The sequence below is a fragment of the Catharus ustulatus genome, chromosome 10 (assembly GCF_009819885.2).
Source record: "Catharus ustulatus isolate bCatUst1 chromosome 10, bCatUst1.pri.v2, whole genome shotgun sequence".
NCBI classification, from domain to species: Eukaryota; Metazoa; Chordata; class Aves; order Passeriformes; family Turdidae; genus Catharus; species Catharus ustulatus.
In genome coordinates this window covers 2656187-2681385 of record NC_046230.1, presented here as the reverse complement: position 1 = coordinate 2681385, position 25199 = coordinate 2656187, and the positions used below count along the sequence as shown (strand labels likewise).

The 25199-nt window shown below is 43.4% G+C and overlaps 1 protein-coding gene across 2 annotated transcripts in view; it reads right to left on the bottom strand.

The window, feature by feature from the left end:
* The window catches only part of ARHGEF4 (Rho guanine nucleotide exchange factor 4), a 204167-nt gene that overhangs the window by 85388 nt on the left and 93580 nt on the right, over positions 1-25199 (bottom strand). The window contains exon 5 of one of the 2 annotated variants that reach the window (XM_033068551.2): positions 21713-21842. In XM_033068551.2, the coding sequence (XP_032924442.1) occupies positions 21713-21842 (130 nt within the window). Of the gene's footprint in view, positions 1-14749; positions 14972-21712; positions 21843-25199 lie in introns of those variants that run through there. The other variant, XM_033068552.2, reaches the window with a different exon arrangement.

Here is a 25199-nt window from a genome sequence, read left to right as displayed (position 1 = left end):
CTCATGTCACAAGCTGTGGGCACTGCAGAATGTCAGTTTATTACTCAGACACCAGAGGACAAGAGGTCACACCAAAACTTGACAGTAAAACATGTGCCTGTTTTAACCAGAACTAATTGCTTCTGTGAATCTGATTACAAAGCTTTATTTGCTCCTCATGAACAGGCTGCCCAACCCCAAAATTCTGGCTGCTGGAAATGTTTCTGCACAAGTCAGGATGCCCACCACAGCTGCAGCCATCCAGCACCTGCCAGCTGGACACACCAGGGAATGCACTGTGTGGAACTGGGGAGCTGCCCTGTGGAACTCAGCTGGTTTTGCCTGCCCAAAAGAGCTTGTGTCAAAAATCATGCTGCTAAATAACAGAGTTCCTGTATTGGCCAAGTTGGCATCCTACAGTAGGGATGATAACATTTTTGCATTTGGCATTTTCTGCTTCTGCCCCACATCAAATTTTCCACCGTGGTGTCAGGAGAGATTTCTCTCTGCTTCCACTGGAAGAAGCCATATAAGGACAGCAGTTCTATACCTTTGCCTTCCTTATAAAATGTTAACTTGCCAACTGCCTTCATATTTTTACCAAAGGCAATGTACAGCTCAACAGAACATATATCAAAGTTCCCAATGATTCCTTCACCTTTTCTGCTGTGCTGTCACTCAACATTTGCCTCAGAGGTGGTCTCAATCAAAAAAGAACATTTTTGTTTTCTCTATATTGCCTCTGAGATACAAAAAGTTCACCAGAGAGATGATCTGAAAGCAACCAACACTTCTTCCCTGGTTAAAGTTCCTTGATGTGGAAAGATTACTTCAGGTTAGGGTTATCTGGAAAAGTCCCTTTGCTCCAAGAAAATGTGTATAAAAATGGCTTTTAAAAGAAAGTATTTCTTCTTAAGGTCTTCCCCAATGTCTAACATGAAAAACTGCCTGGGAACTTGTTCTGATTATACTCCATATTTTGTTTAGTCCATTATTCAACCATAACCACATCCTGCAGACAAAGTCATCCAAGGCTTTCACTCACTGTGCCCAGAGCAGCAATACAGATATGCTATCACTCTTCAGAATTCCCTTCCTGGGAAGGAGAAGAAATTAGGATGCACTTTATCTAATAAATGGTAGCTAATAATAAATCATGTACTCTAACAATAATTAAATAATGGAATCTAATAATAAATCTTTACCATCTTTCTTTGAACTTGTCACAATTAAAGGCCAAATTTACAGAATATTTTTCTGTATTTGGCTTTATCAGAGATAAACAGTAAGTTTCCAGTTGCTGTTCCTTCTGCTTTGAACACCAGCAATAATACAGGTTCTGTAATTCTAATCTGCCAGTATTTACAGGGTGACCAGGCCATGGAACCCTGAAGGGAGCAGCAGCTTTCTCAGGCAGAACAGCTGGCACAAATATAAGCAGATAAAATATTAAGATGATGTTCTTAACATTGCAAATTTCTACACAAAATGAAAATCCTCCCCATCTGGTTCCCTTCTTACATATACAAAATAAGAGCACCAGGAAACAGACATCAAACCTTAAAAAAAGAAAATCAACCTTTTTTGTTTTGCTTAACTATATTTTTAAATTTCAAATAGTCAATGGACAATTAGAAAGCTTGGATTTTGGAAGCCCTAATTACAAATATATTTATGACCCTTACATGTATTGCTCATATACAACAGTAACTGGGAAGTTGATAAAGGAATAAACATTCCTGAAATCTCAAAAGATTAAATCTAAAATAGTGGATTCTGGGCAAGTCCTGCTCTGCCTTCCTACAGGGGGACCTGGAGTGCATGGTTCAGTTGTGCTGCAAGGACAGGAGCTCTCTTTACTTGAATTCTGTCTAATCTGTGCAGGCCATTGTGAGAAGAGCTTTTCCCAATGCAGCCAGAAAGGACCTTCCTTATCTGCAGTCACACGGGTGATTATGGATCATGCTGGACACACAGACTGCACTAGAAACAGCATGGCTTTTACTAAGCATGGAACAGCCTCTATGTGCACATTTACCAGGGAAATAAACCCACCAAATGTCTGATGAAATGCACTGAAATAATCTCCCAGCACGTTCAAGATACACAGGAGGGGGGAGGAACTCCTCCCACAGACCCAGGCACTGAAGGAAAGAACCCTGCAGAGCTCAGTTCCGAGATGCAAGATGCAGCTTCCCTCGCTGCTCTGAAGTTCCTTATCTTCTGACTCTTCTTGGCATGAAGCTGAGAAGCTCCCTGTAGCAACAGGCTGTGAAAACACTCTGATCTGAGGCAAACAGATCCAACATTCTTTCTTCTATTCCTTCCCCTTCTCATAGCAAAGAAGCTATCTTGGGAAAATGCAGAGTGGCCTGGCAGCATCAGAAAGGACACTAGGAGTGAAATCTGCCAATATTACTCACTTCTCTCTAAGTTCATCTTCTTTAACTCTTCAAATACTCCTCTTTTCCCTCTGGTCAGTGGGATGCATCTGGTTTCAGTGTTCAGTCAGCTACAATGTGCAAATGGATAAATCTTCTTTCCTACCATTTTCAAAACAGCAGGTACACACAAGATCTCCCACAAACTAGAAATACAGGGTGAAACAGACTGGGCAGAGATGTTACTGCTCTGCACTGGTGCTAATCAGCAGCACACAGCTGTATAGGAGGCAGCTATGGTAGCTGGGGGGTTCTATCTTTTGTGATGTTCAGTAATGTTCTCTGTCCAAGCATTGGGTATTGTCCTAGACAATTCTTTCAATATTAGCTCAAAACAACCCATTCAACAGCTCTGTGCCTTCCAACTGGAGTGAAGAAGTTGGAGAACAAATATCATGTACAGCTGAGTGCTGAGAAGAGGCCTCTTCCTTTCTCACCCATCGTCCTGATCCTTCAGTACAGAACAAAGCTGCTCTGCTGTGGATGTGTCAATACAACCATTTCCATGACAACAGCCTAGGATGTGCCAAATATAGACATTTGACTTCAACAAACAGAGAAGGAAGAGACACATGACTAGAGGGTGTTCTGCTGCACTGCTTTTAAACCCAATTCCTTCCTGGTGGCTGTGGGCAAACACTCAGAGAAGAATTAACAGGGGCCCTTTGGGATAGCAGTGCTCTCTCCATGTCCTCTCAATGTGCTGCAGAAGGCTGGGACCCAGCTGCCTAGCTTCACCCTAAGTTCTCCAACACAGAGCCACACAGCTGAGCTGTTCTTCATCATTAACTGCTGGTAAAGAAAGGTTTAAATTTTGTTTCCTGTCCTTGTTTTTAAAGAACTGAGGTTCATGTGCTCATTTTATTTCACCAACCCTGCTTTAAAAATAGAAGACTGCCATAAGCAAAGAAACACAACTTCTTAAATCACTTCAGAAGGATTCACTAGCATTTTTCTTCTCCTAGCCAGATGAGGTTCACACAGCAGAAAGGGCTCCTGCAGAGCACTGCAAACAGCTTCACTCACTGCAGAAACCCCATCACAGTGCAGAACATGACCTGAGGTCCTTCTGTCAGCTGCTGCCTTACCACAGAATGGGTTGGGATGGAAAGAACCTTAAGAAGCTCCCCTAGCTCCAACCTCCTGCCCCAGGCAGGGATGCCACCAGTTAGGTCAGGCTGCCCAGGACCCTGCCAGCCTGGCCTGGAACACTCTCTGTGTTATAAGACAAAACACAAGCACCTTGCTCTTCCTGCTGCACTCTAACCATTCCAGCACAGTGATGATCTAGAACCACACAGTGTGTGAAATGCCCTGGATTTTAATATCATGGATTAGTGAAAGACCCACTAAAACACTTCCAGCACAGGGCTCTGAGATCCTGGATCAGAGCTATGTAGGGAGCAGGAAATTCCAACCTGCAGCAGAGTTCAAACTTTCTGTGGCCCTTGTAAGGTACTTGAAGCAATGTTTTGGTCTATGGCCCAGCTCTGTTTGCCTTTTGATTATCTTACAGACAGCACTTAGCAACCCACACAACCCCCTTGTATTTAGGTTTTATAGGAGAGGAAAACAGAGCAGGAATGTAGGTAATGTGCCTGCCTGCCACACAGAGCACACAGAGTTAGTGACTGCCAAAACCTCTTTCCTCACAGCATTCCTATCTCCTTCCAGAGTCTGTGTCAAGGAACTCCCAAAGTCTTGCTACCTCAGGTGCTTTGTCAAGAAGAAAGTAGTTGAGATCAGTGTTTCCAGGAGAAAGCCCTGTTTTAATGGCAATGCTTTAAATTGTCCATGAAAATTGTTAGATCAAAACCCTTTGAGCAGGCTGAGCAACAAGAAAAGACATTCACAACCAAGGGATGTTGCATTTAAATGGGGTTATCCAGGGAATTTATTCACAAGAGCTCATTCTAACAAGCATACTGGCCTCTCCCACAGACTCCTGGGATTAATAATTAGAGTATTGCAGCACAAAACTGTAGGCTGTTGTGCCCGATACGGTCCCTTCTGTGCTATGACTTGTTACTTGTGGAGTGTTATAAATAGGGGACTGAATGAGTCCGTACACAGTGCAGAAACCACATGCAAGGCTGGATAAAAGAGCACACAGCCTCAGTGCTTTCTCAGGATCCTTCAGACAAGGTTCCACCTTTGCATGAACTATTTGTACAACCAGATTCCTCCCACATGTGCACCAAAGTCTGGCCTGGCATATCCCTGAGGCCATGGTCCAGCTGGTATCTGACATTACTCTCAGGAAAACAAAAGCAGCACTGATCAGATGCTCACACCACACATCCCACTGGCAAGCTTTGCAAGTGCAGAAACATGCAGCAAGGGGCCCCAAAACCCCACCACCAACAAAATATCCCACACCAGGCAGTTCATATCCTAAAAGAATTAAATGATGTTTCAGAGATTTAGGCACCAAACACCGTCTGTACAGGCAAGTGTCACCAGTGACCCATCAGCTACAATATCTGCTGCAACCAGGCAACTCTGACCTGTCTTGGCTTCTCAAAGCTTCCTCTCCAGCTATGTGCACAGCTGATCAATAGGAAGCAACTTGTGAATCCTGCAACAATGCAAACCCTGGCCCTCAGGATTAAGGCGGGAAAAAATTTCTTCTGCTTTGTGTTTTCAGAAAATTTATTTTCTCTACCAGCCTTGCCAAAGAAAGCACTTGACAGATAAAGCTTCAGATGTGATACCAGATGATCATTAAGGTGGTTAGGGGTCCAGAAAACACACCACATTAAACCTAACTAGGACTCCAGTGCAAATGAGACTGCAAGGAACAGATGGATGTCCTGGAGTGGGTCCAACGAAAGGTCAGGTGTGTTTAAGGCACTGGAGCACCTGATATCCACAGAGAGGCTGAGAGAGCTTGGACTCTTCAGCCTGGGGAGGAGAAGGTTCAGGGACATCTAAACAATGTGTACATGTACCTCATGAGGGAGGTGTAGAAGAGATAGTTAGGCTCTGATCTGGTGCCAATAAAAGGACAAGAAGAAATAGACCAAATTACAGTAAATGCTATTCAAATATAAACTTTTTTACACTAAGGGCAGCCTGAAAGAGCTTGCAGAGTTCCACTGTTTTTCCTTATTACAACTGGAAAAGTCTTTGCAATCAAGGTGCCTTTTTCAAAAAAGAAAACTGAAAGGAGGAAAGGTAGGACCTGAGAGGAAGACAATACCAGGTTGCAGGTCCCACCTTTATTCAGAAAAAAACCATGTATTTGGCCAAGCAGCCTTACAGGACTCTGATGCAGTAGCGCACACACTCATCTACATTTGTGATTTCAGAGACATCAAGAATGGTTCAGATGAGTCACGACTAATGACCTGGCCATAATTAATTCAGTGGCTTTTTAAATAATTCTGTACAAGTGTCAAGTCACAGGCCTGAAACACTGTGGCTTTTCTTTGTCTTACCCTTGGAAGTACTTTTTTTTTTCCTTCTGAAAGCTAAGTTCTCCAGATCAGAGGAGTTATCTGGAGTAGACAATCACAAGTGGCTGCCTAAAAGATGCATAAGCTGTCCTACATACAATTACTTTGGAGGTTTCCTCCAGTGGCTCAAAGATGACGGTGAAGTGGCATTTGGGGGCCAAGCAGAAGTCCCAGCTGTGCAGTGTGTGCTCTCAAGTGAGCCAGAAAAAGCAGCATGAGCACAGGTGATCACTATACCACCAACTGTGACTATAGATTCACAGAAGAAAGCTTGACCCACCCACCAGAATTCAGCCTGTGCAGAGTACTGACAGTAAGACAGCATGAAATAGGACTGCCAGGACCTAGATTTATGACAGCATAGAGATTGTGGAGAAGCTCAGAACTGGGATCAAAAATAGCCCAAATTAAATTATTTTGTGCTCTCCAAAGAGAAATGACAGATCCAATCAACAAGTTTCAGTACAGATGGGTTCTGCATATTTTTAATTTATTCAGGCTTTTAAGGTTGATAAGAATGCCACATTTTGAACTGATCCAAATCCACTGTTTTCAGGGTATTAGTAACGCTGTGTTTTCATAATAAACTCTCTTAAAAGGTTTATTGTCAAAGCTTCTTTCAGGCATGCAGAGTAGGTTTTTGCCCTGAGCAGGATGTACCATCAGTGACCTCAAGCTGACACACAGCTCTGCTCAGGGAGAGGGCTCAGAGCTGAGCAGGAGCTGAGCCAACCCAGTGCTTCAAACAACAGCTCCAGCATCCAGTCTGATATTCTCTTATCCAGGTCATTCTGTATTGTCAGAAACTGAGACAATTCCAATACAGCCACACAACAGAATCTACACAGGAGCCACACGAGCAGTGGTGTAGGCTGGGAACAGCCCAGTGCTCACTCTGGGGTTCTACACCTGCACTCTACACCCTGCTGCCATCTCCCAACTGCAGGCACTTCACAGCTGCCTCCAGCCCACCTCTGAACACTGCACACAGGTGTTTTTCTGACCAGCTCTGGGCTGGAGCACACAGGGCTGCTGGCTCGTGTGGTTCTCCTGAGCTGTGCTGTGTCCCAGAGCAGGCAGTGTCACAGAGGGGTCACAGCACAGGAGCAGCTCCAGCAGCCCCTGGGGTGCTCCTGTTCAGCAAATGAGACTGATTCTCACTGCACCTCCCTGCTGCAGTTGAGCCTTTACTTCCCAAATCCTTCGGGTTGGGTTTGTTTAGGTTCAGCAATTGTGCAGACAGCCTCTCCTCCTTTGAACCTCTACATGCCTTGAGATGTGTGAAGATCCCTGCAAGCAGTCAGGTTAATGACAGCTCCAAGAGCAGGGAGCCATGGCCATGGGTGCCCAGACCCTGCTTGTGGCCTTCCTTTGCCTCTTGGAGCACTCCATGAAGTGCAGTTGCCAAATGCCAAGTTTGCCACTTCCCATGTACATCCCAGCAGTGATCTTGGTTCATGAAGAGCTTTCCACACCTGGCCTGGAAAGGTTCCATTGGCCAAGGGAGAGCAGAGTATCTTAATCATGTCCATTCAAACCAATCATTTTGTGTTAACACTGAATCTCCTAGTTCACTGTCTTTTTTCTGCATTTTTGGGGACCCTTCAATTTGAAAAAAAAGGCAAAGAGCCTAATTGAAAATTACCTCATGGAAACTGTTTCCATTAGCCAAAAGGGAAACTCTTGCAATTTCACTCCATAGAAATAAAATCTGTGCCAGTTGTTTTGAAAACATCATTAGTCTTATCTTCCTTTATTCTCAACATGAAACATTCCAATGCCATTATAATGGTTTTTTTTAATTTTAAAGGAAAAAAACCCCACAAAAACAACAAAATTCTGCATTTACCTCATGTTCCTGACACAAAAATTGTTTTTCAAGTTATTTTATCAATATTTACATGAAATTTACCTTCCAAAGCAAGGAAGGTAACAAGGAAGGTACCATATACCTCAACAACACACTTGAAATGGATTTCAAATTATTATTTAGGCTTTTATCAGAGCCTTTAAGAAGGGTTCTGAAAGAAACCTTATCCATTGGTAGACAAAAAAAAAAAAAAAAAAAAAAATCAGAGCGCACACCTAGAAATGCTTCTTTTGGAGGGAAAAACCTCACTGAGGAATGTTCTAAGCTTAACTAATGAATAACCTTGTGTGTATGTATATATTTATATCTGTGCATGTATATATGTATATATATTTTTTATATATTTTATATATATATATACGTCCACTCAAACATGAGGTAAAAAGACAATTCAACACAGTAAGAACAAGGAGGATATTCAGAACAATTGTGTACTCAGCTGCCTTCAGCACTTGATTTCCCTCCTATTCTACAATCACTTGCCAGCCTTCATCCTGCTGGAGGCCACAGAACGCAGGAATAGCTGCTCGTGGGTGATGCATTAGAGCATCCATAAAGCACTCTCTGGGATACAGCTCAACTTGGAAATGGTTCAATTACTCCAGCAAAGCAATTACTCAGTAGTCCATGGCAAAAAGAAAAGGGAAAAAAAAAAAGTTTATTTGTGCTTTTCTGAGCCAACATCATGGTCCAGGGAATCTCTCGCTCCTTAGTTTGCAGGGATTGAGAATAACAGCAGCACAGCTCTCTACCTGTTTAGGCAAATACACCCCAAGGGATATTTGTAGTAAGAGCTGCCAACACTTGGATGTTCACACAATGTAATCCAAGACAGTTAACCAGGTGCAAAACATGTTCCTATCAGCTCACAGCCAGGCTACTGTCTCACTTTCATGTGCAGACACACCACTTTTAGGAGCAGCTTTCTAGAATGGCACAGCCACTGAAGGCATTCAGTAACCAAGAAGACAGCTCATCTTCAGACTTTGGGCCTGCTCAGACCAATATCCTGCAGTCCAGCCCACTCAGCTCATCCCTGGCACTTTTAAGCAAATCACTGAACTAGTTAGTTGGTTTAACAAACATCAGGCCACAAAAGGATTTTGAGATGAGACAGGGTTCTAATTAAATTAGAAGCCTCCAAAGATAATTACTGACACTCAGAAGAGGGCTACATTTCTCTAATCCTTCAAAGACACCTCTCATGATTCAGAAGAATTGGAGAACAAGACCTTAGTAGAGAATAAGCTCAGTCACAGACAAGGTTAGTAATTTAAAGGCTACATCTTGATGGCAAAGGACAGGCAGGATTGCTCCCTGCACTGTTTAACTTAACTGCTAAGCAGCCATAGCAAAGTTGCATCATGTGTAGGCAGCAAGTACACACATTCTTTGTGACCATGGGCATAGGCACTATTTGCCAGCACGTGTTCTAATCTATTTTTGCTGTTTTACCTACATGAACTAGACCCAGATAATGCAAATGAAAAGCTGTGTTCAAGTCACTGCCAGCCTTTGCTTGCCTACCTAAAGGTAGAGAAGAAACGAAGGGCCAGGTAAGCTTCATGGTACCACCTCATTCCCCCTTTTCTTCACTCTCTTGGACCATGCTAGTTCCCTGCTGTAAGAGCTGTGATGCTGGCAGTATTGAAATCAGGTGGCTTAAAGCTGTTTCACTTCCATGCAGAAAAATAGCAGCAACTGATGTTTGGATATATCCCAGAGAAGTGTTGGTCTGAAAGGCTACTCTAAAGGTAACTGAATTTTTGAAAAAATACAGTCTTGAGAGTTGTCATATTCCTCAGCAAAGGGAATAGTAATCACAGTCTAAATGTTCTTCATGGGAGTTGTTTTGAAGGCAGAGAAGGAAAAGGATGAAGATGGTGTACCTGTGACAGCTGGGGAACTATCACAGGCAGTGTTCCAAAGATTTATCTTTCCCTGCTGCAAACACAGCATCAGCAAAGATGGGGAATGTTTATTTCTGAGAGGCACAGGTGCTAATTTGTGCCTCACAGGGACATGAGAATAAGAATTTGCTTCTTTTGAAACAACACCAAAAAAATCTCAAGGGAAAGTCAGCTAGAACCACCCCCAACACATTAACATGTAATTAGAACTCCAAAGTAGCTGAACTTACAAAATCAGGTTCTGCTGCAAACAGAGGTAGAGAAACATGATTAGACTTCCTACCTATATTAACACTATTTTTATTCCCTTTCATGGAAAAGCATGATGCTAGAGGATACTTTTCACTGAATAAAACATTTCTGTAAGTGTACTAAATGTGTTAGGTAGCCAAGTTTACACACATCAACTGAGATTCCCCTTACTGGAATGAACTCAACCACTTATTCATATAGATGCTCTCACTGTTTGGATGTGATGCCAAGTCACAGCTCAGCAACACTCAATACTATTTGGAAGATGTATTTTCTACTGAGAAATATTTACTTAAGCTTTAGGGCAGCTCACTAGCTCAACCAAGAGATGTTCATCTTATAACTCGTCCTCAAAAGTTCAGGATCACCCCTAGGTTTAACCTAACCTCACCAGTCACCATTACAAATTAATCTACACAGGGAGAAATATCTAAAGTTAATTTAGCATGGATTATTGTTTGTTTGTTCTTAAATATATCGATTATTCATTCAGGAGATGAGTGGAAGTTATTCTGGCAGGTGACAAGGAATATATGGGGGACATGTTAGAGCACAAGCATGAATCCAGCTGGAATACCCTAGCTCGCAATTTGCCAAGGTAAGAGTGATACACAACCTCAAGATGCTGCACTAGATGCTCTGAGGCACTCACTTCTTTTCCTCCCTGCTCTCCTTTGGATGTGTTCTGAAGCAATTTGAACCTTAGATCAATCTCCCCTTGTGTGACCTCTAACTCCTTCTGACTGAGTGACCCCAGAGAAAGAAGGGTCAGTGGAATTATGCACTGCAGTCCATGAACACTGCTGAAGACATCAGTACCAAAAAGACAGGGCTAAGAGAAGAAAAAGGGAAAAAGAAAGGGCTCAAAAGAAAATCTCTTGCCAAACGAGAAAGACGCAAAGCATTTGCCACAGCTCTATTACTGGCTCTCTCATCAGCCACAACAATGAAATGAATGACTTGGGAAAAACCTTCCTGAAAAACCCACAATTTTCTTTTTAAGCTCTGAATGAAGAAAAAAAAAAAAACCTCCACACCCATGCTTCATGTTTTCTTGTTTGTTTAAAGGCCATATTCCCAAGGGCAGTAGATGAGCATATCTGCATATTAGGAGCCACAAATCTGTGCAGAGGCGCACTGAAGTGGAGCCTGTACAATTAAATTGCTACATATGCACAAATACACTGAGGATCCCAGGGAAACTATGGCAACCACTAGTTCTCCAGGTTGTGATTCCCCCTTTGTCCCTACCTTTCTTTGCTCTTCCAGTCCTTCCCAACTTGGAGAAGAAAAAGAACAAACACAAGTATTAATGAGGTCGGGATTGGACCTGCAACAAAGGAGCTGGAAAGGCACAGAGAGCTGCTCACAGTCTTGAATCTGGAAACGTTCTAAAGGAAAAAACTTTTCAGTGGAGTTGTACAACAGTGATGAATGGGATACAGGCAGCCCTGGGGTACAAAGTCCTGCCTAGGAAACCAGGGTTACAGTGCTCAGAGTGCCACTGAATCACTTGCTGGAGCACTGTCACATCTTTTAATTTGCCTGCCTTATGGGGTTTTGGCCAGCTGAGATACTCACAGCCTGGTTTTCAGAATTGCTGAGCCACCCCAGCTCCCAGTCCTTTCTTCACTGGCCAAACACTCGGTCACTGCTCATAAGTATTTAAAAACAGCAAGGATACCGTCCAAGTATCAAACTATACCTTTTTATCTATCCTAAATCATGCTTTGAAAGTCTTTTGGGCCCTCTGTGAGAGTAATTGATGCTTGCAAAATCCTCTGGCATCCTCAAATGGAGAGCCTGGTAGAAGAGTAAAACACTCCCTATTTTCATGTTTATCTTTAGCTTCAGGGAGAAGGGTCTTTTCATGTAAGGTAGTGCTTATTGACATTTAGAGCAGAAATGTCACTGATACTAAAAACCAGATTTTTTTTCACTTCCTACTAGCCTGAACCATGGGGGTTTTTTTGTATAGTTGTATTTCAAATGGCATTTGCACAGAAGTTATAACTGTTGTTATAAATATAACAACAGCTCTTTTCTCTTTCAACTGTCCCATTAATTTCCCCTCTTGATCAATATATTACAATAAGGTCAACCCCAAACTAAAAGGAATTGTACTTCATTACTGACTGCAGAGGAAGATAACAAACCAAAGACAGCTTTTGCTCCTGTGAACCTCAGAAAACTCTGTCTTTTCCACACGGGGGATGTCAATTTGTATTTCTGAAATCACACCTTGTCAAATGTATGCATACATAACCACACACACATCTCCGTCTTTTCACTCTCTTGGAATCTAAATTATCTAAAAGAAAATCTCCAATGGATGCATTCCAATCATACCTCCCACCTTCTTTTCACCTCCACTTTTTACTCATTTAAATCTGGCTTATTTCTAATCCCCAAAGAGACAGCAACAGACTCAGTATGAAGATCCCTACAGAAAAGGTGATGTACACACAGGGGGAAAAAGCGAAACCCTCTCTGCCAAGTCCACCTATCCAGCCTTAAGGAAATCCAGAATCCCTTTCAAACAGAGAAAGACTGGCTCATCCCTCAGAGCTTTTTGAAAGCAACTTTGGGCACTTCACAGTGTTTCCACACAGTCTGTGCTCTTTTTTCTCCCCAACTTCTTGGAGTATCACATTGAAAGAAGCTGGAGGCTCCCTGCTCCTCTGAGGAGAGGACATTGCCTCACATTTTAGTTACAACTTCTCTCATGCATTGCCAGCTGCTACTGCTCCTGCTGGGGTTTTCTTCTTGGGTTTTCTGTTTGGGTTTTTTTGTTTGGCTTAAGCAGTGTATTAAATTTTACCATTCAAAAACGTTATTCAGCACAAGCTTTAAAGAAATCCTCCTCACTCCTCAGGCAATTTGCGTTGATGGGGAGGAGCAGTTCTACCACAACTTCCTAAGTTTGAGCCAAAGAAGAATTCTGACAGAGAAGAATCAAAACAAATCCCTCCTAGTGATCCATTTCTCTCAAAGTATTCTGACCTGAATTTTGTTAACAGTTAGAGACAAACTGCTCAGAAACCTTTTGCACATGAGAAGACATCTACCACAGTATTTTGAGGCTGCAGGGAGTCTGAAATGCAGTGATCTGCTTTTATTATTGTATTTATTTATCAATACTGTAATTATGGAACTTAATTTGGTTTTCCCTGTCCTCAGTCTGTCTCCATACCATTTTCTATTCAATTTCTTCTCATCTCTGTATTTCCTGCTAAATGCATGTAGCATCCACAAAATGACACCATTCCTCACAGCCTTGGGAACAAGACTATTATGGAAATGAAAGAGCATTTAGAAAAACAGACTTAACTTCAGAGCCTGATTTTGCTATCAGCCTTACTTCTTTTGTAGCACTGTATACCATTTGGTTCAAGTGACCTGATTAAGCCCAAGAATACTTCTAGGGAGGGCAGCTGACAGCAATCCTGTACACAGAGGGGATGGAGCCACTGCTGCAGCCCCACACACAACTCTGAGCAGGAGTTTGCAAAAAGACCCTGAGCCAGGCTTACTTCAGACCAATGTCAGAGCATTCTGGGCTTCATTTGCACTCCCAGTTACAAGAGAAAATAGCCAGCAGATGCTACTGAGAATGCAAAAGCCCATCATCTTGTACTTGCAGCCCAGATCTTTCCCTTAAACAGAGCAGCAATGGCTTTTTCCTGTCCCTGGACTCTCAGGATGTATTGTGGGTGTTCAGTGCTTTTGGCCACCTAGAAGGTGTGGTGTGCAGGGTGGAAAGTCAGGGAAACTGGCCCCCTGCTCCAGCCCTTTCCTGATTGTGCAGAGACTCCAGAGCAGCAGTGGAGATTTTATTAAACAGCTCCAAATCTACAGTAGCAGATGGAATGATAAAACCTTTCAATAATTAAAAGTACACACGACTAAAGCAGATTACACAGAACTACACTCTGAATTCTTCCCAAGCCTTGATTCTAGCTGGTAGCACTGGGTATTTTTATGAAGGAAATCACTGGTGGCCTTGAAGGCACTTGTCTGAATTTATCTAAGAGAGGAACTAATTTACTGCAGCTCTATTAAAAATCTCTCTAAACAGCAACAGCTGAACAGCTCAGCAGTCATTGGCCATTAACATCATTGCCAGGCTCCTTTGCTAGGATCAGTTGGGAATGAGAAGGCTGCTTCTTTACTAAGCTTGCAATTCAAACATTCAAACCCTAAATAGGCACATCAGTAACTAAAAACCAGAATACCAGATCCAGACAGACTGAGTCAGAACAGGTCCAGGCTACATGAACATGCCTCCAAAATCTCTGGTTAAGAAAGACATTAAATAATGGATGGGAAAGCAAAAACTGAACTTGAGCAGCTGGCTCAGGGAACTGCCTTTCCCTCCTTCAGTTCACAGCAGTGCAACCCTACCTAGCCCTCATCTGCAGCACAGCACTTGCCTGGGCATTTCCTAGAGGCAGTGGTACTCTCCACACTGGAATTTGCACAGAGAAATAGCAACTCTAATGTTCAGCTCTGGGTGATGGAGCTGAAATGAGAAATGTTCAAATAGGCAAGAACAGCTTTAATCAGGTAGCCTACACGCTGTTTCCAAAGCCATTAAAAACCTATTTCTTCCCTCCTGACTTAAGAAGTCTATTAAGGGTGTGTGATGTTTTGGTTTAGGTTTAAGTCTGCAGAGGGCATAGCCAGCAAACAGTGAACCCTTTGGTTATTTCTCAAGACTAAGAGAATGCATTTCTCAATTCTATATTTTTTTTCCAGAAGGTTTGGTTTGGGTTCTCAAGGTCAGCGCAATATCATAGAGAAGTTTAAAATAGAAAAAGGGGGAAAAGAGCCCCTTACCCGTGGCAGAGTGAAGACTCTCCAAGCTCCAGTACCTGGACAGGACCCCTCTCATGCCACCGCCACCGCACACCACCCCGCTGCTGTCGGAGTCGGAGCCCGGGGAGAGCCCGGAGCTGCCGCTGCTGCTGCAGTTCTCGGCGCTGTGCGCGCCGCTGGACTCGCTGGGGCACTGCTGGGTCCTCATGCGGCCGGCGGAGCGGGGGAGCCGCGGGCTCCGCGGGGCTGCGGCGGCGCTGGGGCAGCGCTCTGCGGAGCTCTCCCGGGCCAGCCGCACCTGGCAGCGCCGCCGGAGCTCTGGGCTGCAGCCCGAGCCGCCGCTCGGCTCGCCGCGATGCATCCTGACATCATAGGGGTCCGCCAAGGAGGCTCCCTCTGTGGCAGCTCCGCCGCCTTCGGCTGCGCCTTCCAGCAGCTGATTTTTATTAAAGCCGATTTCAAGACGTTAAGGAAGCAAAGGGTGAGACACAGATCTCTCCTCCTAATATAGCAGAACCGGCAGATTAAAAATAAATAAGTGGAAATAGTAGAATTTCATGCATTTTGAAAATGCCCAAGTGAGAGAGACCTTGCGTTATCTGCTTCCCCTGAGAACTCAGAAAGGATTTAACATACAAACTAATCATGTTTAGAACTGGCTGTGGCTGCTGCTATTAAAAAACTATTTTTGTAAGTGCTCAAAAAAAAAAAAAATTCAAAATTAAATTAGAGCCAGAAACACACAGATTGAGATTTGGGGAGATTGCAGCTGAGAGTTTTGAAAAATCATTTAACATCCACTCCCAGACTGCAGACCTGGTATGATCCCTATTTCCATGTGTAATCTTTGTAGGAGACCTCAGTCCCAACTGAAACAGCATCACTGACTACTATTTACTAGAAAGTTTTATATTCTCATTACCTAACAGGAGATTGCCTGTGTCCCTATAAGAAAGATCCTGAAAGGATACCAGTTTCCTGAGAATGCAGAAATACCTGTACACTTTCACAACAGCTTTGAGGCACCAGAGATTTTATAATAAAGAACATTTCTGCTCAAAGACCTTGCAGATGGCAGATTTGTCAAACTATCAAAATAATTTCAGAGTGGTTTGTACCCTGTGCAGCAGGAAAGAGTGTAAGACCAGAACTAGCTTGATGCAGTGTGGGATTACCCAGGGCAGGTGAAAGTTCAGCCAGGTGAGACTGCAGGTAGGGGCTGGACCCAAGCAAAGGAGATTCCCCCAGCACATCTGGGAGAGGGACAGCCACCCACATGTGGGCCACAAAGGAAAACCCCACACTGCTCCTGTCACATAGAGTGAGCACAGCTCCAGACAGCCAAGTCCAAACCCAGGAGCCCAATTTCACACAAGAACTGAAAACACTTATTTTACAATTTGAATGTAAGGTAACTCTTTGCAAAGTAAATAAGGTCATCACAGCTTGTTCCAGTAGAGACCCCTTTGAGTTTGCCTCACTATCCATGCAGCAGCAGAGTTTTTTCGGTTCAGTAAGACTTCTGGTTTACTGAGTACTTCCTAAAAGGAAAAAATGTCACACTCCATCACTGGAGAATATCACAAAGCATTCAATAATGCTGAACCAACTTTTGAGTCCTTAAATATTTCAGCTATTCTTTAAAGAAAGGTCTCTGCAGCAGTAACAAAAATGACATTTCTAGTGATCTGTAACAAAATAATTCCTTCAAGTATCTTCTGAATGTAGCTACTCAGACCAAAATATCTAATACATCCTAACAGAAATGGAAATGTGTTCTTGATTTGACTGCAGTAGAACCATTCATTGATCTGCATTTGAGTACAACAGGAGAGAGACTCTTCTTGATCACAATGATCAGGGGAAGGTAAATTAAACACTGACAACAAAGGTGAATGCAGCTGTTCCGTGGATGTGGAGAACAGGGCATTGAGAAGAAGGAAGTCAGTGCAGCTCTTCAGACAGGAAAGGTGCTGAGGAGAGGTTACAGTTCAGTCCTGATTATCCTTACATATGTGTGTCTGATGTATGTATGCACTGAAGAGGAATTTTCTTATAGAATGGGAAGAAGAAAAATACTACAAAGCTAAGTTCTGGAAAGCAAAATTTGTGTCAGAGTTCAAGAATGCAACCCATCATAGAGGGGTTCCCCCAACTCCTTTTTTTTTTCTTGTAAAATCTACACAGAGATTTTCTTCTGTGGCATACAGAGAGAAGTTATCTGAAATTGAGTAGCAGTAAGTGACTCGAACTAAAGATTAAGGATCTCACTGCACAGACTGGTAAAGGTAGTCAAACTAGCCTTGGACAACCTGATCCTAAATGTCTGCTGGATTTTCTGTTGGTTTCCCTTGTAATCTTGTAGTTTTCTTGAATCGTTCAGGATTTTCTAGGACCTTCTTCTTTCTTTACCCCGCAGAAAGTTTTATCGGTGTGCTAAATCTTCAACCTGCATAGCTAATACATACAACCCACTCAACTTGCTAAGACAAATTTTCAGGAACTCAGCCACCACCAGGCCCTGCTTTTAAGACTGGATGAAAACTGTTGAGTGAGCACATGTTATCAGAGAACTCAGAGAGGGCAAATGTTTGTGGCTGTGGTTGAAGAGGACAAGATTGACATAGTAAGTCTAATCTTTCTATGATTAAAAGAAAAAGTGAAAAGTATACAGCAGGCAATGTGATTACTTTTTAGCCACTTAAATTCAATTATACTTCTCTAGTTAATGGGGATGGAATGAACATTTCATCTTACAGAGACCATGATACACTTCTGAGAACTTGCATACCACTTTCTTCTGTGTCCTTTCAAGAGCTAAATTGACAAAAATGGAATAAATAAGTCAGCTGGCTATTTTGCTGAACTACAGGACTGCTAAATATTTATAAGACATAATAAAGTCCTGTTATTGAGCTAATATTTTGCCTCTTGAACAGATTTCTCCAGTGGCTGTCAAACATCTTCACATTAACTGTTGCCAAGGGTGAGTTTAAAAGCACATCTATAGCTGGGAAAAGAGGATGAAAGTTGTCCACATGATATTGAGTAAACAGACAGTCCCTTTGCCTCTGAGAAATACTTTCCACTACACCAGGGAGGCCAGGGGATAACTCAGTATCACTGAGTGGTCACTGTTTTCCAGACTGTCCACAAAAGATTCAGCCCTTGAGAACTTGGCTCGCCTACTCTTGTTGCAAGATGTCCAAGGCCACCAGTATGTTCCTCATCAGCACACATCAGTCACAGGGAATCCATGACTCTCTGCTTGGCACAGCCAACCACAGCTCTGTGGTGTAACTCCAGGGCAGCTCTTGTAGACATCTGATAGCAGAAAATTCAAAGCTCTACAGCTGTTCTAACCTGACAAGACATGTGGAAGGTTGCCAAAAAAATTCGGTCTGCCTTTAGATAACGATTTAACATAATACAGGTATGAGATTTGTTCTAGCACACCTACAAACTTGCAATACACAGGTTACAGGTTTCTCCCTCTATGAGGATATGACAAACCCTGGAGGTTTATGAGGGTGTGTGTCTCTGTCCCAATCTCTACCCTAAAGTTTCAGAGCCTCTGAGAGGCAGCATGAGGGAAACACCTGGGAAAGGGTAACAAGCTGGAACAAGAATAGAAAATCTGCCTGAGAGGCATGGATAGCAGTGAGAGCAGGGATGTCAAGAAAGTCCAGTTCTCAGACAATTATCTGAGTCTGTCACTGTGTCACCTTGTGACTACCTCCTGCTGGAAAGTCCCTATGGAAAAGCTCAGAAACAGCAGCATGTCCCCAGAATGTTCCTTCTGCTCTAGGCCCATGAGCTGGTAGCTCTCACACTGCCCATCTCCTGCTTCAGCCTTATTGCAGCTACATTCTCACAGCTGCAGCCTCTGTCCAAACAGCTTCCCAGCAACATCCCCAGTTTTAAGCAGTTTCAGTTTATAAATAAACAAATACCAGATTCAGGAGGGATAGGGAAGGAGAAGATAGGTCTCATAGCCTAAAAGACAAACATGCTGGTCCACTGCTTTAACCCAAAGCCTTGTTATCCTGCTACAGCTCACTCCAGCGCCTATTAGGTCCTTCCCTGCCACCCCTTTCCTGGTGCAATACCTGTGTCAAAAGGTCTTCAGATGCTGCTAAAAAGCAGAAAAGCATTCCCATATCCACTTTAGGAAGTTGCTTGCTTCCTAAACTGGCAGTAAGGAACATACTGAATGAACATACTGAATGAAGACATGGGAGTACCCAAACAACCAGAAAAGGAGACTGAGGGGGGGCCTCATTGCACTCAGACTTTTTCACAAGGGGAAGCAGAGGGACAATCTCTTCTCTCTGATGACAAGAACCTGGAGAATGGCCTGAAGTTGTGTCAGGGCAGGTTTAGGTTGGATATTAGGAAAAGTTTTTTCACTCAGAGGATGTTTGGGCACCAGGGCAGTGGTCCCAGCACCAAGCCAGCCAGACTCCAAGCAGCATTAGGAAAAGGCCCTCGGGCACCAGGACAGAGCATTGAAATAGAGCACCGGGGACAGCACCCCGGGACTGCGCACCGGGACAGAGCACAGGTGACAGCGCACCGGGACAGCCCCGCATTTCCCAGCGCTCAGAGCCACCTGCCGGTGCCGCCCGGCTCCGCAAGGCTGAGGGACAAGGGACAGGAGGGACAGCTCGGAGCCATTCCGAGCTCCTGCCCCATTCCTGCCAGCAGGACATAAAGGCAGCCAGAGCGAGGGCTCCCACTGCGGAGCGGAGCGCGACGAGCACAGCAGGTACAGCATTAAAATGAAACTTCTCTGCACCCGAGCTGTTCCAGTAAAAACCACAGCCTGACCTAGGGCAGTCGGGCTGTCCCCAGCTCTCGTCCCCAGCCTTGTCTCAGACTCATGACAGAGTCTGGGAGCTGTGCATAGCACGTTTTGGGCTGGGACCATCCCAGGCATCATTTCACACTTGCAGAACTAGAGAGGCCTCCACAGTCCATCCCTCAGAGTCTCTGCAGCATATTTATCCATGTTTCAACATGGAACCATCTAGTAGCACTGCATATTGCATTGCACTTTTATATCCAGTGGTTTTTATGACTAAAGCATAGACTGGGATAATTAATACAAGAAGTTGCAGCTTTGGAGTTAGAAATCTTTACATTAGATTAAGTGAATTGACCATTTATTTATATTTATTTTACATGCCCTACAGCTCTGTCAAAAACAGCAGATATCACAATAAAGCTGTGCACGAATCAAAGAGGGCATTCTGCTGCACTACTGTTGCCTCAAGGACATAGCCAATCTCAAAACTGATCCATCAGCTTCTGAGCAACACTTCATTAACTTGCAATTTTCTGATCCACATCCTACCACAGGCAAGACACGTGCCCATGTTCTTCTCCCCAAAAACACTTCAAATGAAGCCCACAAGCAGCAGCTAAGACACATGGCTGTGGCAGAAGAACCTCTGCTTCCTCTGTCCATCAGTTTCCTTTCCCAGGATCATGGTTGTGGTGGTGGAAAAACAATTCTGCTCCATTTCATTTGTTTTGCTACATTTACTCAGAAATTCAGAATCAGAATCCGGGTTTAGGTCATGGTATGAAATTCACTTGTACCTATCTCAGGAATATTGATGATTCAGGCCCCATTTCTACACAGCACCTACACCACTGCCAGCTGGTCAGTCTGCATGTATTTATTTCCCCTATTCACCCTCAGAAATTCATACATATTTTTTAACTCCCTTATGTCCCAGTTGGGAACTACCATGAAATTTGTCTCAGCTGTGACTCAGAATGTACTTGTGTGACAGCAGTGCTCAGGGATTTCAGCTAATGTCAGAGATGCACAGACAACTTGACAATGATGGGTTTCCATCTGGGATTTCCAAGAAGCAAAGCTGCAGCTTTCTTAATTCAGTCAGGGAGCTGGTCCTAGGCACTGGGGCAGCACCAGATGCTTGTGACAGCAAGTGATCAAAGCCCTCAGTGGTGAGAGAGCAAAGGCAAAGCTCTCAACATCACAATAATAAATAGTTTTCCTATTTCCAGATCAAGCCTCGTGACTCTGTGCATGAGCTGCACAAAATAAACTGGTTTTGCTTGACAAAATACTATGACCATTCAACTCTGATGTAATTAGTACAGTGTTATTGTCCCTTAATTAGGTAACTCCAGCAGGGTTTAATCGATGGTACAGAGACCTTCTGAGGCAGAAATGGCAGTTTGGCACCCAACTGTGGCTGGCTTTTCCTGGCTAGGTTCCTAACAACTCCTCTGCATTCTCTTTTCCTTATTGCAGCCCAAAGTGCTGTGATAGAGATATCTACAGTGTTTGGGCACGCACTGTCAGATGGAGAATTTAAAAACCTGGCAAAGATGTCTCACATCTTAATAATCTGTGTAACTTACATTTTAATTCTGAGAAAGTGTCAGTCATCAGAAATGAAGTAGAAGTGATACTTCATGCCCATTCCTCATGAAAACACAGAATACTTGTTCTTTAAGGGGATTTACAGTACAGGAAACTTCTGTCTCTAGAGGCTCATTTAGTTGCTTTAGTGCCTAATTAGCAACCTGAGAGGAACCTCACCATACCCACTGTAGTGCTCTCCAGCAAACACAAGGCAGAATCTATTTCATCTGCAGAAACCTAATTCAAGAGTGTGATACAGGTGACATCATCATAGGTGAGACAGAGTTCTCATGAGACAACACAATGTTTCTACATCAAGCACACTATCATTGCTAGGAGTGATCTCCACTAAACAGCTGACTGTGCCTTTAAACAGCACCCTGTTTATCCACTCAGGGAGAAAACAAACCTGGCTATGAAAATCACATGAAAGATTCAACTCTAAGACAGATTTCTGCTCAGACATGGATGCAGCAGTCATCATAAACAGGTTAGAAAGCTTATGAGACAGTTCCCACACTCAGTAAGGCAGAGGTTAACTCTCCCATCACGCACACTCTCAGCCAGCACAGGGTACACACCGGGAGCAGAGATGCGCCGTTTCCAGCCCACGCAGTCCAGCCCTGTCGGAGTGCTCTGGGAAAAGGGATGCAGCTTCAGTGGCAGGATGTCAAAGGCAACAGGAGATGTGATGGATGGACTTATTCCAGCCTGCAACAGGACAGGGAAAACAAAGGTAGCAAACATTAAGTTTAGATGTCCCCTAGGACAAAATACAGCATTGATCCCAGAGCACCTCTTCCCACCTCTGGTACCTGCCCACGAAGGTAAGCAGTGTGTTAATGGACACACATGGATGGTTATGGCTGGAAGTGTTAGAAAACAGTGAGAAGGCAAGGAAAACTGCAAGGTGATAAGAACACAAGTGGATAAGTAGGTACTGGATTCCTGCTTCGAATACAATCACACACACCTCCATTCACAGAAAGTTTCACTCCTTCCTATGAAGTGTTTCTAATGGGGAGGTTAAGAATATCACTACAACAAATCATCCCCTCAGCTACAGAACTATCCCTGCAGCTTTGTGATTAATAGGTCCTCCTCTGGTATTTAATGTGAAAAGCAAGCTTTTCCTTTCAGATATTTATTGGTACCAGTCCCCAACCATATAGAGTATAGATAACAATATTCTTCTTTTCAGCTAAAGGTACAAGTAAGAATTCTCAGACTCCCTTCTACCTGACTGATTGATTTTATAAAATTTATAGATCTTAATGAAACTTTTAAAACTCTGTACCACTGTCAGATCTCATTGAATTAATAAATTTCGCTGGTTTAAAGGGGAAAACAGAGATACATACACATAGTTCATGGCCTCTAATACAGAGTATAGTAATTAATGCAGGCTGCAGGTATGCTTTTATCCCTTTTTCCTTTTCTCTCCCATGGCTGCCACACACAGAAAACATCAGTGACTGGGAGATCAGCTGGTCAGTAAGCACTAATCCCGTGGGCACAGCCAGTTTTTCATCTCTATCACTACTGCCCCTTCCTTTTGCCACTGACATTCAGTTACAACATATCCATCCTTCACTGAGCCAGGAACTCGGCCTACTGAGGTCCAGTCATCTCTCCAGGATCTTTCCCTCTCCCCACCAGCCCACACTAGGTCCCATCAGCAGAAGGGCTGCTGACCAGCCTTGATGCTGAAACCTCTCCTGTAGATGGACTTTAGCCAAACCCTGCTTCCAAAACTAATCAGCACACAGTGCCCACATAGCTGAGTGCTGCTGCTCCCTGCCTGGTTTGGCTTTTGATTCCTGGACTTAACTTGTCTGAAACAAAGAGAACACCACCAATACTTTGGCACAAATCACCATCTATTGAGGGATAGAATGAACCCTGTTCAGATTAACCTGAGCAGTGCCTGTTTTTCTAGAAAAGTCACAGCAAAGACCCAGTGGCAACACACACTCTTCTGGTGACAGTGAAAATCAAACTTACTGGGCCACAGCTCTGAAAATGTCAAAGGTAAAGTCTAGGGTATTTACATGAAAGGTGATAGAAAGAATTATTGTTCTGTTTAAGACTAGAAAGCATAACCTTGGCCTAAGGCTGTTACAACCACAGGCTTCATTCTTATTAACTCCTGGGAATTAATAAGAATCAGAGCAAATTTTGGGTGCAGGCATCATTTAATTCTATGGCACGAAATATTTGATATAGCATATTTGATCCTATAGCATGGAAGCCAGGCCTGTACAACCCTGACTCAGGAGAAGCAGCATTTTCATCAGTGTTAGTAATCTGCTTCCCACAACCTATAAGGGAAAGGATGAGAAATGAGGGAGCAAAGTGAAGATCCTCTCTCCTGTATTTTCTGCCAGAGGTTATTTCTATGCTCTTATGCACAGCAGTTCAGTCCCTGGCAGAGGCTGGGTCTCTGCTGTATATCCATGCCTTGTCAGGTGCACATCATGGGGAGATCTTCTCATTAAATCCCCTCCCCAAACTGTGTTCATTTCTCTCTTAAAGTCTATCTGAATTGTCCATGGTGCTCATAACAGTGGTACCACACAATAAAATTTCATTTTCTCTTATTTTGGATGAGGTAAAATCAAATTTCCAGAAGTCATATTCAGTGCAATGAGCTAAAGATCTATTTTTCACTGCTTCTCATTTCTCTTTCAAAATAAAAGAGCTTTTTCTGCACGATACCCCCTCTGGGTATAGCCCCCTGATGGGCCTTTTAGGAATCTCTCTAATTTGGCAGTGCACAAACTGTGCTCAAACAAATGCATGTAGAAGCCATGTCTGTGCTCCTATTGCTGTGCACTCTAGAAGCATCAAGCTTAAGAGCCAGGTTTTAAGATTTTGTCAGAAGAGGAAAGCACTGGATGGCAACAGACAGGCAGTTCAGAACAAAAATAATTCCCAAAACAGAGCCCATTGCCATTCCATATGTCAGTGGTTTGGGGCATTGTCTCTGCTGCAGTTAGGGAACTTCTCCTGCATTAAAAAAAAAGCAGGAGGACCCCAGGCTATAGCCTGAAACCCAGCACCATGTGAAAGGCAAAGCCTATGGACAAGCAAAAGAATATAGATTCATCCACAGCTATGTTTTGGCTCTTCCCCTTGGGGTGGCCAGCATGGGAGGTGTTGTATTGAGACTTTAAGGCCCAAGATCAGAAGCTGCTCAGCTTGTTACTGCAGCATCTCATTATAAGGGACAGCTGGGTCAAGCTTTGAGTTTACTGGGAATTTACACATGCTGTTCCCATTTAAGGAAGCAGAGCAGCTTACTAAACCTAAGCAAAAAAAAAAAACCAAAAAAACAAAAAAAACCCAACACAATATATACAGAATTGTTTGGAACTGGCATCTTAAAGGTTTTTTATTTTGGGGGTTTTTTTTTTCGTTTATAGGTAGTTTCTTGATTGTTTGTCCATTTTCCCCTGCCCCAATTACCAGCCCTCAGAGTAACCTTATATTTCCATTATGCTCCTCTCTGTACATTGATCTGAATGATTGAGTGGTATCAGAAATCAGTCCTTGAATAATCAAGAATTCCTCTCTGCCCTGCCCCAATAAGTGCTTTCCCCAATATTGCAGCATTACATCACCTTGTGGGCTGACCTGATCTTGACTTAATACAGAGTGACTTGTCACAACAGAAGCCATGCATCCCAAGGCAGCCATGTCAGAAAACATCAGACTTGTAATTTCAGCTCTCCAAAGCCCCATACAGTCACCTCACTGCAGTCACAAAACTATAACAGACAATAAACATCCTACAGAGCTTCTTTTGTAATAATTTGTTCCTTCTTAAAAGGAATTCAGCATCCTTCTAAAACTGCCCTCAAACACTGCAGCTTGTGGCAGCACTCCCATGACACTTGGGAGTATGAATAAACCAGCACTGTTACAGGACTAGAGCATTGCAAAGTGGTTACTATTATAAATAAAAAGCACAGGCCAAGAAATTCAGTTACATGAACGTAAAAAACAGCCTTTGAATCCCCACAGTCCTCTCAATAAACCAGCATTTTGCTTTCTTGGCCTGCCCAC